This window comes from Globicephala melas, chromosome 4, assembly GCF_963455315.2.
Source record: "Globicephala melas chromosome 4, mGloMel1.2, whole genome shotgun sequence".
Classification (NCBI taxonomy): domain Eukaryota; kingdom Metazoa; phylum Chordata; class Mammalia; order Artiodactyla; family Delphinidae; genus Globicephala; species Globicephala melas.
Genome location: NC_083317.1, coordinates 126,764,153 through 126,778,956, shown reverse-complemented (window position 1 = coordinate 126,778,956; position 14,804 = coordinate 126,764,153). Strand labels below are relative to the sequence as shown.

The following is a 14,804-nucleotide window of genomic DNA, read 5'->3' as shown; positions in this document are numbered from 1 at the left end:
TTTGAGCACCTTCTTTAAGCTGGGCTCGCCTCATACATTTTAATTTCCCGCTTAGAGCAATCCTGCAAAGGATGATTCTCTAGCCAACTCTATCTTTCAAGTAAAAAAACTGAGGCTGTGAAAGGTTAACTCGCCCAAGGTCGCTCAGCTGGTGGGCAGGAGAGTATCAGGCACGGAAAATTGGTGGCGAGACTTTAAAGGGAGCCCCGGGCCCACCTTATTCCACCCTCCCACCTCGAAGGGGCCATCTATGACCCCCAAATGGTGAAGAACCAGCGTTCTAGAATGATCTCCAAGGTGCCGTCTAGTTGAATAGACTGGAGAGGAGAGGGATGTCCTAAATGGAAACAGTTTGCTCCTTAAGCACCGACCAACATTTTATCCTGTGGTGACTTTCGTCATAGCCTCTGGTGACTTTAAAAATTCTTTCTCCACACCACGTGAGATCAGCCGATTTTGTAGGAGTGTGGTGCACGCCCCTTGGCGTTTTGACTGCCCTCCCTGTTTACAAAGACATCATTTTAGTCAGGGATTATTTCGGGGGAGGTTGAAGACTGGAAAAACATGTGCATGAAGAGAAGATCTGGCCGAGAGCCCTTATAGATTGAGGGGTTTTCTGGACTCACGGTCCCACCTTTGTAAACCTGGGCTCACACTTGCTTCCAGGAAGGGTCTTATCTGTGTGATCCGTCTGACTTGGGAGAAGGAGGGAGACAGTCCCAAGGCCTGGCTGGGAGAGCTGCCCCCGAGCCCTCTGTGTGGGGAGGCCAGTGCTGTGGCTGGTGGGTTGTCTGATGGTTGTTCAGAAAGGCCATTGTTGGGCCCCCAGTTCCTCTAGCTGACGTCTGTCCTTGCTGATGTGGTGCTGGGCCTTGGTGATCCAGGGAGGGACGAGATGCATCCCTGCCCTGTTGTGTACAGTAAGTATAGAAAACTTCAAGTGTGGTGGTGGGCTCTGCACCAGGAACTGTGGGGCACGGGGTCGAAGGGGGTGCCTCCCGAGAGGCAGTTCTCGGCCTGGGCCTGACCTGTGAAGAGGTGTGCGCTCTCCCCAGGGCCCCAGTAGGAGGTGGGGTGGGCAGAGGGCTCCACAGGACCACAGGGCACACTGGGGAACACAGAGTTGCTTGGGAGAGAGTAGTGTCAGAGGCTGCAACGTGGGTCCCACTGGAGAGGTCAGCGATGGCAGCCAGTGACTGCCTTGAATGTCCAGTGAAGGGACGAGGACTTGACCCATCAGCCACGGGAAGCACTAAAGGGTTTCTCCCCACGAGGGACCCAGTCCAAGGTTTGTGTTAACCGTGCGTTCTAACCCTGTTCCACTGAGTCTGAGGTGGGAGGGAACCCCAGATTGGCCCCCCGTGGTCTCTCAGGGCCCAACTCCTGAGTGCAGGGCACTGTGAAAGGAAATCAGCCCTCATCTGACCATTTCCTGCCAGCTGCCTTGCTTCGCAAGCAGAGGGCGATTTTTTTCAAGTCCCCAGGTGGTTCTGCTGTGGGTGGTCTGAGCACCGCCTCAAAGGTTGGTCCTCTATCATATTTACTAGTGTATTTCTCATCTTGTTTTATTTTGAGAAGAAAATCAAGGGAAACGGTTTTCCTTCCCGATACCTTCCCACCCACTTAGTATTTTTTTATTCACGTTGCTGCCAGCGAGAAGGGAAGGGAGCTTTCATTTTTATTTATTTTAATTTTTTTTATTGAGGTATAGTTGATTTACAATATTATATTAGCTTCATGTGTACAACATAGTGATTCAAATTTTTTATCGATTATACTCCATTTAAAACTATTATAAAATATTGGCTGTATTCCCTGTGCTATACATCATATCCTTGGAGCTTATTTATTTATTTTTTACATCTTTATTGGAATATAATTGCTTTACAATGGTGTGTTAGTTTCCGCTCTATAACAAAGTGAATCAGTTATACATATACATATGTTCCCACATCTCCCTCCTGCGTCTCCCTCCCTCCCACCCTCCCTATCCCACCCCTCCATGTGGTCACAAAGCACCGAGCTGATCTCCCTGTGCTATGCGGCTGCTTCCCACTAGCTATCTATTTTATGTTTGGTAGTGTATATATGTCCATGCCACTCTCTCACTTTGTCACAGCTTACCCTTCCCCCTCCCCGTATCCTCAAGTCCATTCTCTAGTAGGTCTGTGTCTTTATTCCCATCCTACCCCTAGGTTCTTCATGACATTTTTTTTTCTTGATTCCATATATATGTGTTAGCATACGGTATTTGTCTTTCTCTTTCTGACTTCACTTTTTTTTTTTTTTTACGGTACGCGGGCCTCTCACTGCTGTGGCCTCTCCCGTTGCGGAGCACAGGCTCCGGACGCGCAGGCTCAGCGGCCATGGCTCACGGGCCCAGCCACTCCGCGGCATGTGGGATCTTCCCGGACCGGGGCCCGAACCCGTGTCCCCTGCATCGGCAGGCGGACTCCCAACCACTGCGCCACCAGGGAAGCCCGAGCATTTGTATCTTCTTGGAAGGGAGCTTTAAAAACAGCCTCTTTCATAGGCAGACACGTTCACGCTGGCTTAGTGTCACCATCCTCCCCAGGCTAGGACAGCAGTTCATTTTTGTCTCCCTCACCTCCCCTCTGGCCCCTTTGGACCACCAGCTCTGTCACGTGGGAGAGCTCAGTGTGTTGAAGGCTCAGCTTAACCCCACTGTCATCCCCACCTAGGGGGGATGGGGGAACCAGATGCTGGGGCTCAGCTGGCACCTGGTCCTTCTATCCCGCACCAAAGGAGTTATAAATCCCCACTCGAAGGAGAGGGAATCGCACATTTTCAGGTGGCCCGAACATTTTATTTGGTGGAAATATTTTTTTTAACATCTTTATTGGGGTATAATTGCTTTACAATGGTGTGTTAGTTTCTGCTTTATAACAAAGTGAATCAGTTATACGTATACATATGTTCCCATATCTCTTCCCTCTTGCGTCTCCCTCCCTCCCACTCTCCCTATCCCACCCCTCCAGGCGGTCACAAAGCACCGAGCTGATATCCCTGTGCTATGTGGCTGCTTGGTGGAAATATTTTAATACTGTTCAGCTTTTCTGATACACAAATAGAACACATGCTTGTTGTAGAAAATTGAAAATCTGAGAAAGTGTCCCTAAGTCTCCTGTAGAGACAGCTACGTGCCAATCCTCTCTATGCCTAGAACCACCCTAGACATGTAGATTCATAGATGGTAGCTTCATGGAAGTGTAATCATATGTACTTGCTGTTTTGCAGACTGGCTTTTTTTTTTCCCATGTATATTATAAACCTTTTCTAGGCTAGGGAATATCGTCCTTCTGAATGGCCATATAGTATTGCATTGTATGGATAAATTTTTCTTTAACTTGCCCCCCAGTATTTAAGTTATTTCCATTTTTACCCCTGTTCTTAACATCTTTGTACACTTGTCTGATTACCTCCTTAGACTACATTCTTACATGTGGTATAGCTTTGAGAGAGGATATGTCTGTTTTAAATTTTGATGTATTTATGCAAGTGTATTATTCTCAGTCCAGTTTGGACAGATTTACATTCTCACCCACAACGTGTGAAAGCGCCTACTTTCCCTGCCACTGCAGGGAAACCCTAAATGTCAACATCAAGCTTCAGTAACTGCAAAAGATTATGCAATGACTCTCGCCTATAGCCCCATGCAAATCAGCGTGGCCACATAACCTACATTTGTGTCTAACGTCCTTTCTGTTGAAATCTAGAATGGAGGACTCTGTTAGAGCTAAGAACAACTGTGAAAACCCAGCCCTTTAATCTATTACGTAAGGAAACTATGGCTCAGTCAGTGGCCTTCCCGAGCAGCAGTGATTGCACACAGGACACACAGTTCGTTGTCCCCTGGCATGCTGCCTGCCCCCCTACCCTTCTATGAGTCCTGAAGCTACCCAGGAATGGCCCTACCAGAGGTGGTTTGTGCGTTTCCCTAGTTAGCATCTTAGGTCCCTGGCAACACCCTCAAATTGTTCTTTAGGTGACTCTCCTCCCTCATCCCGCACCAGTGTTTAGCCTTCGGTGCTGTCAACCTCCTCCTTCTGGAAACCCTGGGCTTCCATCACCGTGACAGATCCTGGTTTCCCTCCGATTTTTCTGAATGCTCCTTCCATGCTCTCTGCCCGCCTCTCCTCCTTGGTACTTTGTGATGCAGTTTCCAAAGTCACTCTTCACTTCTCTGCCATCACCTCTACACAGTCAGTCCTTATCTGTTCAGGCTCAGTTGCTCTTTAGGATCCTGGTCGCATATTTCCAGCCCCTGCCTAGTCAGCTTAGCTCAACGTTTCTCAGCCTTGGCACTGTGGACATTTTAGGGTGGTTAATGATGGGTTCTGGGGGTGTTTTCCTGGGCATTATAGGATCTTTAGCAGCATCCCTGACCTCTGCTGACTAGACGCTGGTAGCACCCACTTGGTTTTGGCAACCAAAAATATTTCCAGACATTGCAGGTATCCCTGGGGGACAAAATTGCCCCTGGTTGAGAACCACTGCCTTAACTGGACTCAATGTCATCAAAATAAAACTTATCCCTGATCCTCCTCTTCTTCCTCCCCAACTAAAAGAGGGGTTGACCAGATGTCACGAGAGTCTGACACGACTTTCTGCATGATAGAGGCCAAGGAGATCAGATAACAGAGCCAGGATCACAGAATTCTGAGAGTTGGAAGGGGCTCAGAGACGCTGAGCTCAGCTGTGCTAAGCTGTTGTGACTGTCTTTTCCTTTAAGCTCAGACAGCCTCCCATTCTTCTCAGCACCACAGTCCAATGACCAGAGTTGATGTGAAAGGCCAACCTCCTTGCCCTCCCTGCTCAGACTAACGCCCACGTGTTTAACTGTACAGGACTAGGGCGGAATTTGATGGTGGAAAAACTTGGTTGACATGGCCTTTGGCTGGTTAAAGGCCGTGTGGCATGATATCCCCAAGACCGGGCCTGGCACATAGTTGACATTCAGTAAATGGTTGAATAAATCATTTTAACAGTTATTGTCTCTGGGTGAGGGACCTGGGGTAGCACTTTTCTCTTGCATGTCTTCATTTTCAAAACTTTCTACAACTGGGAGTATTTGTTACTCTGTAAGAAAGGAGGAAGCCCCGTGAATATTTTCCCCTGAGTCAGAGAAGAAGAAGTCCCCTGTCTCATTCCACCTATCTTGCCTCCCCAGGTCTGACCTACCAGCAACATGGCGACCAGTGCCGTCCCCAGCGACAACCTCCCCACGTACAAGCTGGTGGTGGTGGGAGACGGGGGTGTGGGCAAGAGCGCCCTCACCATCCAGTTTTTCCAGAAGATCTTTGTGCCTGACTATGACCCCACCATCGAAGACTCCTACCTGAAGCATACAGAGATTGACAACCAGTGGGCCATCTTGGACGGTGAGACGCGATGCAGCCCTGCCTGTGGGTGGGGCGTTACGCGGGGGTCAGGGAAAGTCGATAGGCTTCAGCAGGGCATGCCAGTTTCTTCTGTGTTGCCATTATGGGATGGTTGGTATAAGGCTGTGTATGTTTTCCAGGGTGAATTCTGAACAACTTTGTGGAAACCAAAATGTGTATTCGACAAAGAGGCAAGGCTAGAATCAAGCCAACTCAGTGATGTCATGTTTATTTCTCTCTCATCAGAAGCTCTGATTAACATTTATAGATGTCTCTAGCTAATTAAAAAGGGGGAAATCAATTTTTTCTCTTAATAAACATAGTTTATTTGAAAACTGTCCCTGGGGTGGGGTGGGGAGTCTTGCATCTGACATTGTGTTTCTAGTTTAGTCTAAGTTGGTCTGGAGTAGCAGTTCTCAAAGTGTGGTAGCCAGACCAGCTGCAGGGGCACCAGCAGGAAACTTAATCGGAAATGAAAACCCTCAAGCCCTACCAGTTCAGAAATTCTGAGGGTGGGGCCCAGCAACCTGTGTTTTAACAAGCCCTTCAGGTGATGAAGTTAGAGAACCACTGTTCTAGATTCTTACTGATTCTTACTTTATACCATCTCAGTCTCGAAACAAAGAGCCATTAATCATAGAATGTCATTCTATGACATTTGAAAACCACGGGGATACAAGTCCTCTCTCAGACATGGGATTTGCAAATGTTTTTTCCTAGTCTTTGGCTTGTTTTTTATTCTCTTAACAGTGTCTTTCAAAGACGAGAGTTTTTAATTTTGATGAAGTTCAGTTTATCCGTTTGTTCTTTTAGGTGACTCTCCACCCCGCTTCGTGTTGTGTCTGAGAAATCTTTGCCTGACCCAAGGTCACAAAGGTTTTCTCCTATGTTTTCTTTTAGAAGTTTAATGGTTTTAGGTTTTATATTTAGGTTTATGATCTATCCTGAATTAATTTTTGTATATGGTATGAGGTATGGGACAAAGTTCATCTTTTTGGTATATGGATATGCAGTTGTCCCAGCACTATTTGTTGAAAAGATTGTCCTTTCCCTACTGAATTGCCTTTTTTGTACCTTTGATGAAAATTGATTGTCCATATATTCTGTTTGATCTATTGTCTGTCTTAACACCAACAGCACACTGTCTTGGTACCTGTAGCTTTATAATAAGTCTTGAAATCAGGTACTGTTAAATCTCCAACTTCATTCTTTTTCAAAGTTGTTTTGGCTAGCCTAGGTCCTTTGCATTTCCGTATGAATTTTAGAATCAGTTAAATTCTAAGATTCTAGATTTTGATTGAGATTGTGTTGATTCATATTCGTATGGATGAATATGAGGAGAATTGACATCCTAACAATGTTGAGCCTTCCGACTCACGAACACAGTATCTCTCTCCCTTTATTTAAGTCTTCTTTAATTCGCTTATCAATTGTTTTGTAGTTTTGAGTGCATAGGCCTTTTACATATTTTGTCAGATTTATACTTACCTCTGTATTATAAATGATACTGTTTTTTTAATTGCAGTTTTCAATTGTTTATTGCCAGTATATAGAAATACAATAGAATTTTATATATTGTAACTTGCAGCCTTGCTAATTACGTATTAGTGCTAGTGGCTTTTTTATAGGTTCTATTAGGTTTTCTGCAGAGATGATCATGTCTGTGAGTAAAGATAGTTTTACGTCTTCCTTTCCAATCTGGATGACTTCTGTTTCGTTTTCTTGCCTTATTTCATTGACTTAAAGACATACTTGTCTTGTTCTTGATCTTCAGGAGAAAGCTTTCAGTCTTTCAGCATTAAGTATAACATTAGCTGTAGGGTTTTTATAGATGCCCTTTATCACGTCAAGGAAGTTGCTTTCTATTCCTAGTTTGCTGAGAGTTTTTTATCAGGAATGAATGTTATGAATGACATTGAATGTTATCAGGAATGTGATATTGTCAAATGCTTTTTCTGTGTCTATTGAGATAATCATATGGGTTTTTCTTTTTTAGTCTTTAATATGGTAAATTACGTTGATTAGTTTTTCTAATGTTAAACCAAGATTGTATTCCTGGGATAAACCCCACTTGGTCATGATATATTATCTTTTTATATATTGTTGGCTTTGATTTGTTAAAAGTTTTTTAGAATTGTTGCATCTATGTTCTTTTTTTTTTAATAAATTTATTTTATTTATTTTATTTTTGGCTGCATTGGGTCCTCGTTGCTGTGCACAGGCTTTCCCTAGTTGTGGCAAGCAGGGGCTACTCTTCGCTGCGGTGCACAGGCCTCTCACTGCGGTGGCCTCTCTTCATCTCGGAGCACAGGCTCCAGGCGTGCAGGCCTCAGCAGTTGTGGCACGTGGGCTCAGTAGCTGCGGCTCACGGGCTCTAGAGCACAGACTCAGCAGTTGTGGCGCACGGGCTTAGCTGCTCTGCGGCATGTGGGATCCTCCTGGACCAGTGCTCAAACCCGTGTCCCCTGCATTGGCAGGCCCACTCCCAACCACTGTACCGCCAGTGAAGCCCCATCTGTGTTCTTGAGAGATGTTGGTCTGTAGTTTTCCTGTAATGTCTGAGTAATTCTGGCTTTATAGAATGACTTGGGAAGTATTCTCTCTTTTTCAATTTTCTGGAAGAATTTCAATGACATTGGTATTACTTCTTCCTTAAATGTTTGGTAGAATTCACCTATGAAGACATCTGGGCTTGGAGTTTTCTTAGTGGGAAGGTTTTTAACTGCAAATTCAATTTCTTTAATAGATATAGGGCTATTCAGGTTATCTATTTCTTCTCCAGTGAGCTTTTGTAGTTTGTGCCTTTCAGAAACTTGGTCGTTTCATCAGAGTTATCAAATTTATTGGCATCAAGTTCATAATATTCTCTTATTATCTTTTTATATTCCGTAGGATTTGTAGTGATGTTACATCTCTCATTTTTGATATTGGTAATTTGTGTCTTCTCTTTTTTCCTAATCAGGCTGGCTAGAGATTTGAAAATCAATGCCATTGATTTTCACAAAGAACCAGTAAATTGATTTTTCCCATTTAATTCTATTGATTTCCATTCTTTTTTTTTTTTTTTTTTTTTTTTTTGCGGTACGTGGGCCTCTCACTGTCGTGGCCTCCCCCATTGCGGAGCACAGGCTCCGGACGCGCAGGCTCAGCGGCCATGGCTCACGGGCCCAGCCGCTCCGCGGCATGTGGGATCTTCCCGGAGCGGGGCACGAACCCGTGTCCCCTGCATCGGCAGGCGGACTCTCAACCACTGCGCCACCAGGAAGCCCGATTTCCATTCTTATGTTTAGTGTTCCTTTTGCCTTCCTACTTTGGATTTAATTTGCTCTAATTTTTCTAACATCTTAAAGTGGAAGCTGATGTCATTGATTTGAACATTTCTTTAATAAGATATTCATTTTGGTGCTATAAATTCCCCCTAACCACTCATTTAGCTGTATCCCACAAATTTTAATATGTTGTGTTTTCATTGCCATTAGGTTAAAAATACTTTCCAAGTTCCCTTTTTATATCTTCTTTGACCCTTAGGTTATTTAGAAGTGTATCATTTAGTTGCAACTATTTAGGAATTTTCCAGAGATCTTTCTGTCATCGATTGCTATTTTAGTTTCATTGTGTCAGAAAACATACAATATATTATTTGAATTCTTTAAAACTTATTGAGGCTCGTTTTATGACTCAGGATATGGTCTATCTTGGCAAATATTCCATGTGCACATGAAAAGAATGTGTATTCCACTCTGTTGGGTGGGGTGTTCTACGAATGTCAACCAGATCAAGCTGGTAGTGTTCTCTAAGTCTTCTGTATCCTTACTGATCTTCTGTCTACTTGTTTTGTCAATTATTGAGAGAGGGGTGTTGAATTTCACAGTTTAATTGTGGACTTGCCTATTTTTTTCCTTTTAGTTCGATCAGTTTTTGCTGCATGTATTTTGACACTCTGTTGTTAAGTGCATAAATGTTTAGGCTGGATCATCCTCTTGATGAACTGACCTTTTTATTATTATAAAATGACATTCTTTATCCCTGGGTTTCAACACTGTGGCCTAGAAGCTCTCTCAGGGCAGTAAGCTGGGAAGCTGAACGTTCATAGGTGCCTTTCCCTGTTTTTCGTTTGTTTGTTTTGGCCTTGGCTTGCAGGATCTCAGTTCCCCAGCCAGGGATTGAACCCAGGCCACAGCAGTGAAAGCCCAGAATCCTAACCACTAGGCACCAGGGAACTCCCATGCCTTCCCCTCTTTTGTATCCCATCTCTCAGGGGTCACCATCCTTTGTTGCCTGATGTCCAGTGTCTTGAAATCCAGTTTCCTATATTTTGTCTGTTTTTTGGTTGTTTAGGTGAGAAGGTAAATCTGACCCCCAGTACTTCATCTTGGCCAGAACCAGAACCAAATCATCACTCTAAAAAAATAGAACAACTTTGTGTATATACACTTTAAAAGGGCAAATATTATGGTATTTGAATTTGATTTAATTAATTTTAAAAAGCATCCCTTAGGGTTTGTCTGCCGCCCTGGAACCGTTCCACCAGGTGCCAAGCATATTCTCACGTCAGGGATTTGTGTCTGGTGTTCTCTCTGCCCAGCACGTTCTTCCTGCAGAAAGACAGTCTCCTTCATTTAGCTCTCCGTTCAAGTGTCCCTTTGTCTGAGAGGTCTTCCCTACACTAGTACTCACCCCACCCCTGTCACTTCTGTCCCCTTGCCCAACTGTTTTTCTTTATTCTGCCTTTTACTGTTGAACATATATTTATATGTGTTCAATATATTTTTCTGTTTGTTTGAGTTTTTGTCACTCCCCACTAAAAAGTAAATTTATGAGAGCAGGGACTTTATTTTATTTACTGCTACATTCTCAACATCTAGAATACTGCTGGGCTCATAGTAGGTCCTCAGTAAATGTCCGTGGAATGAGTGAACGAATGAGTCCTGAGCAATATATGTGCAATCATAGGTTTGATGTGCTAGCTATATTATTTGCCAACTGACATCAAAATAAATATATATAACCATTAAAATTAAAAACATTTATGCACTTTCTAAAATCATCTCATGCATCACCCATTTGAATATACACCACTCTTTGGGATATACTGAGTTAAATAAATGTAAGCAGTTTCTTTACTGCAGGGCTTGAAAGAACCTTCAATATACAAACATACGTTATAAGTATATTGGAAGAATATATTATCCTTAGGGTTTCCCAAAGGACCATTTTTTTGCACATCATTCTGGGCTAGTTCCACAGAAGACATTCTGAAAAGCATTGCATAATGCATATGTAAGAGAGTAACGTCATGCCTGGTTCAATAAATATTATTTCTATCTACTGCCATATTAACTTTTCTAACTTTTTTTTTTAATGATGGAGATTTTTTTGATGTTTATTTATTTATTTATTTATTTATTTATTATTTATTTGGCTGCACCGGCTCCTTAGCACATGGCTCCTGAGTTGCTGCAGGCGGGCTCCTTAGTTGCGGCGCATGGGCTTCTTAGTTGTGGCATGCAGGCTCCTTAGTTGTAGCATGCGAACTCTTAGTTGTGCCATGCGTGTGGAATCTAGTTCCCTGACCAGGGATTGAACCCAGGCCCCCTGAATTGGGAGCATGGAGTCTTAACCACTGTGCCACCAGGCAAGTCCCTCTAACATTTTTTAAAAGTAACTTTGGATATTAGATTACCCAAGGTTGTTTCTAGAAAAAGATTTTTTTTTCCTCAAGGGTGGTTTTAGGAAGATTTGGGGATGACATTTATAGCAGTGGAGGAAGCATGGCCACAGCATTACTTTATAAGTGTGAATTTGCAGAGCTTGTGTTCTGAAGCTCCTGGGCTCCCCTTAGGTGCTACGCCTCTGATCCTGCCCCCAGAATCAGGCCTGATTTAGGGCATTGCCCACCCAGGCCTGCCTCAGGAGTAGGTACTGGATTCCCAGATTAGCACACTTCTCTACTCAATTAGGTCTTGTTTTAAGAAAAGAAAGGCTTAAAGCATTACAGCTAAATACTAATTAGTCTGGCATTTAAAAGGTTGTCCCATATTTGGGGAACTTTAATCAAAGGCTGGTTGTATTAGGCTTGGGTGTAACTCTGACCCCTACTGGGGCTGAACTCTTCTGGGGTTGTTGGCTGCCCTGGGATGGACGGGACTACCCGTGACATCCTTCTTCCCTGGAGCCCACAGCATCCTGGGGGAGGTGCTAAGCCTGGGATGCCTGCCAAGCACTCTGAACTCTGGGGTTTCTCTTCTTCCAAATTCAGAAAGAGAAAAACATGGCAGCGTGATAATGATGATGAACAGGAGGAGACAATAATGATATCTGTTGGGCAGTTACTGTGTGGAAGGCCCGTGCTATGTACTGTTCATCCTTACAAACACTATTGTGGTAGCTACTTTTGTTATCACTATAAAAATAAATCACGGAGGGAGTCACACAGCCAGCAATGGTTTCAACTTCCCTTTGTCTCCTGTACTCTCCGTCAGTGTGGCTGGGTGGGAAAACCTCTCCCACCTCACACAGTTGGTCCCTGCACCTCTGGGAATGGAGCTGAAATCCCAGGGAGAAGGGGGCGTGGCCTGGACTATCAGGGTCGGCAGACACACACACCTGCCCTTCCAGCTCCTTGCCCAAGGTCTTCAGAGGACCAGGGGCTCCAGTTCTGATCTGAATCTCAGAGCAGAGATGCTCAAACTTGCTCAGGGGGCCTTCTCTGTGGTTTCCATACTGAAGAGTCTCAGTCTTCCCACTTACAAACCTATTTCTTGTTGTCTTTCAAGGAGTCTCATTGCCCTGGTGCTCGCAGAATCTAAAAGACAGGAGATGGCCGACCTCAGGGGCCAGCAGCCAGGTTCCCCAGTGTCTGTGGGGCCCCCCAACATTGGAGCAAGCCTGCTCTGTGTTCTTTCCCACAAGGGTTTGGGACCTTTGTCTCACCTTGCAGTGTTAAGGGCCCAACTCTGGGGGCATCGCCTCCTCATCATCTGGGCCCCACCTCTGCGCTGTGGGGCTGCATCGGCTCCCCATCTCCCTCTTCGGGGGTCTGTGGCTTTGGACCCCATCACCCTGTCTGTCAGCTGTATGACTCCCCGTACCCCAGTTCTCCGGCTTCATGAATCAGGAAGACCCGAGCCTTAGTCAAAGTCCTGGAGGTTTTTTTGTTGTTGTTGTTGTTTTTTGCGGTACGCGGGCCTCTCACTGTTGGGGCCTCTCCCGTTGCGGAGCACAGGCTCCGGACGCGCAGGCTCAGCGGCCATGGCTCACGGGCCCAGCCGCTCCGCGGCATGTGGGATCTTCCCGGACCGGGGCCCGAACCCATGTCCCCTGCATCGGCAGGCGGACTCTCAACCACTGCACCACCAGGGAGGCCCAGAGTCCTGGAGTTTTGTGTTTGTTTTTGTTTTTTTTGTGGTAAAATATACGTAATGTAAAACTGACCATCTTAAGCATGTTTAAGTGGACAGTTCTGTGACATTCAGTACATTCATATTGTTCTGCAACCATCACCCCCATCCATCTTCAGAACATTTGCATTTCCTCCAGCTGAAACCCTGTACCTGCCAAACAAGAGCTCCCATTTCCCCATAAGCCCCAGCCCCCGGCAACCCCCATTCTACTTTCTGTCTGTATGGTTTTGACTAGGGACCCTGTACGGGTGGAATCATACAATATCCGACTGTGACTGTCTTATTTCACTTACCACATGGTTCACCCATGTTATAACATGTGCCAGAATTCCCTTCCTTTTTAAGACTGAATAATATTCCACTTTATGCACCTACCACATTTTGTTGAGCCTCTCATCCGGCAATGGACATTTGCATTTTGGCCATCGTGAACAAAGCCGCTGTGCACGTGGGCATACAGATATCTGCTCCAGTCCCTGCTCTCACTTCTTTTGTCTTGGAGTGCTTGCCTGCCTGTTCTTCCAGTCTGTTTGGAGCTGGAAGGCTCCTGAGCGCTGTGGTATCAGCCCCCTTTACTTTACACCTGAGGAAACTGCAGTGCAGATGGAGAAGTGACTGCCGGGCTCAGACATCTCTAGAGGCAGAGCCAGGCCTAGGGCCTCCTCACTCTGCCAAGTGCGTCCCATCCTGTCAGCCTGCCTCCCACTCTGGCCCAAGCCTCAGTCCTGCAGGGTAGGATGTTGACCAGATCTTCTGCCCACTTAACAATCTGGGCCTTCCCACCCACATGGCTGCCAGCCCCGCCCTCTGCCCAGCCAGCCTCTGGAAGCTGGCATCTTTCTTCCATCGACAGAGGACAGTGGCCTTGCGGACACCCCTTCCCACCTAGGGGCTCTTGGGCCCCGCTCTGCAGCCACTCTGTCCCCGGCAAGGGCTCAGTCTCTGCAAAGAGTGAAAACCCTGGCTCCCCTCCTGCACCCTCAGAAGCTGGGACGTTTCCACCCTGGCTTCTGCCCAAACCGCAGACACAAGTGCTGTTGTCTTCACGGAGGGGCCTGGACCTGGCTTTTCCCCGAACACTTGAATCCACATTCTTTCTGGGGAGGTGGGGGGAGGAGGACGTGGGTAGGGCAGCAAGAGGACAGGAACACTTAATGAGAGTTTTTTCTGAGCTGGGGGCTTTGCATGGTGGGCTCTATGCTCAGCAGCCCTTAGGCCAACTTCAGAGTAGACCCCTCCTTGTGGCCCCCACTAAGAGGGGGGTATGGGCAGAGCTGGCCGTCCTTCCACCCGTCCTCCCACCCATCTTCCCCTTTCCCTGCCCACAGTGATGTGGGAGGGATTTCCCTCTTTCTTTTCCTTTCTGAGGGAGCATGGCCGCTGGCCTGAGATTATGCAACTCAGCCCCGCAGGCCTCTCTGCCTGACCCTTCATCTCACCTCCATCAGCCATCCCTGCTTGAATGCTTCCAGTGACGCAGAGCTCACTGATCTCCAAGGTGCCTGGGGCGGTGCTTGCTGGTAGAAAGCCCTTCCTGACCCTGAAGCCTGGTCGCTGTCGCTCCTTCCGCCCTCAGCAGTGTTAGCAGCTACTGCTGGACAGCTGCGGGAGCAGAAGGTCTGCGTTCCCAGGGGGAGGGCTCTTGGGGACACAGGGTAGCAGCGGTGGCAGCAATTTTCCGATGGTACCGAAGTATTTTACCATTTCACCCACTGGTGCAGTAACACTGGTGTGTACTGGCCGAAGAGCAGCTGTGCTCACCTGTAAAGTGAAGACACTAATCTCAATTTAGCAGGATTGCTACAAGGATGAAATAAAGCAATCCCCGTGAAGCACTCAGCACAGGGTCCGGCCAGTACGCAGCAGTACTACTGTTGAGATACATGTATATGTATAACTGAATCACTTTGCTGGACACCTGAAACGAACACAACAGTGTTAATCAACTATACTCCAATATAAAATAAAAAGTTCAGAAAAAAAAAGAAACATCACAGAT

The 14,804-nt window shown here is 46.0% G+C and overlaps 1 protein-coding gene across 3 annotated transcripts in view; it reads left to right on the top strand.

Annotated features, from left to right (window-relative positions):
- MRAS (muscle RAS oncogene homolog) overlaps positions 1–14,804 on the top strand; it is a 58,765-nt gene that overhangs the window by 20,074 nt on the left and 23,887 nt on the right. For all 3 annotated transcript variants that reach the window (XM_030873399.3, XM_030873397.2, XM_030873398.2), the window contains exon 2: positions 5,192–5,402. In XM_030873399.3, coding sequence (XP_030729259.1) covers positions 5,210–5,402 — 193 coding nt within the window. In that variant the 5' untranslated portion in view covers positions 5,192–5,209. The remainder of the gene's footprint in view (positions 1–5,191; positions 5,403–14,804) is intronic.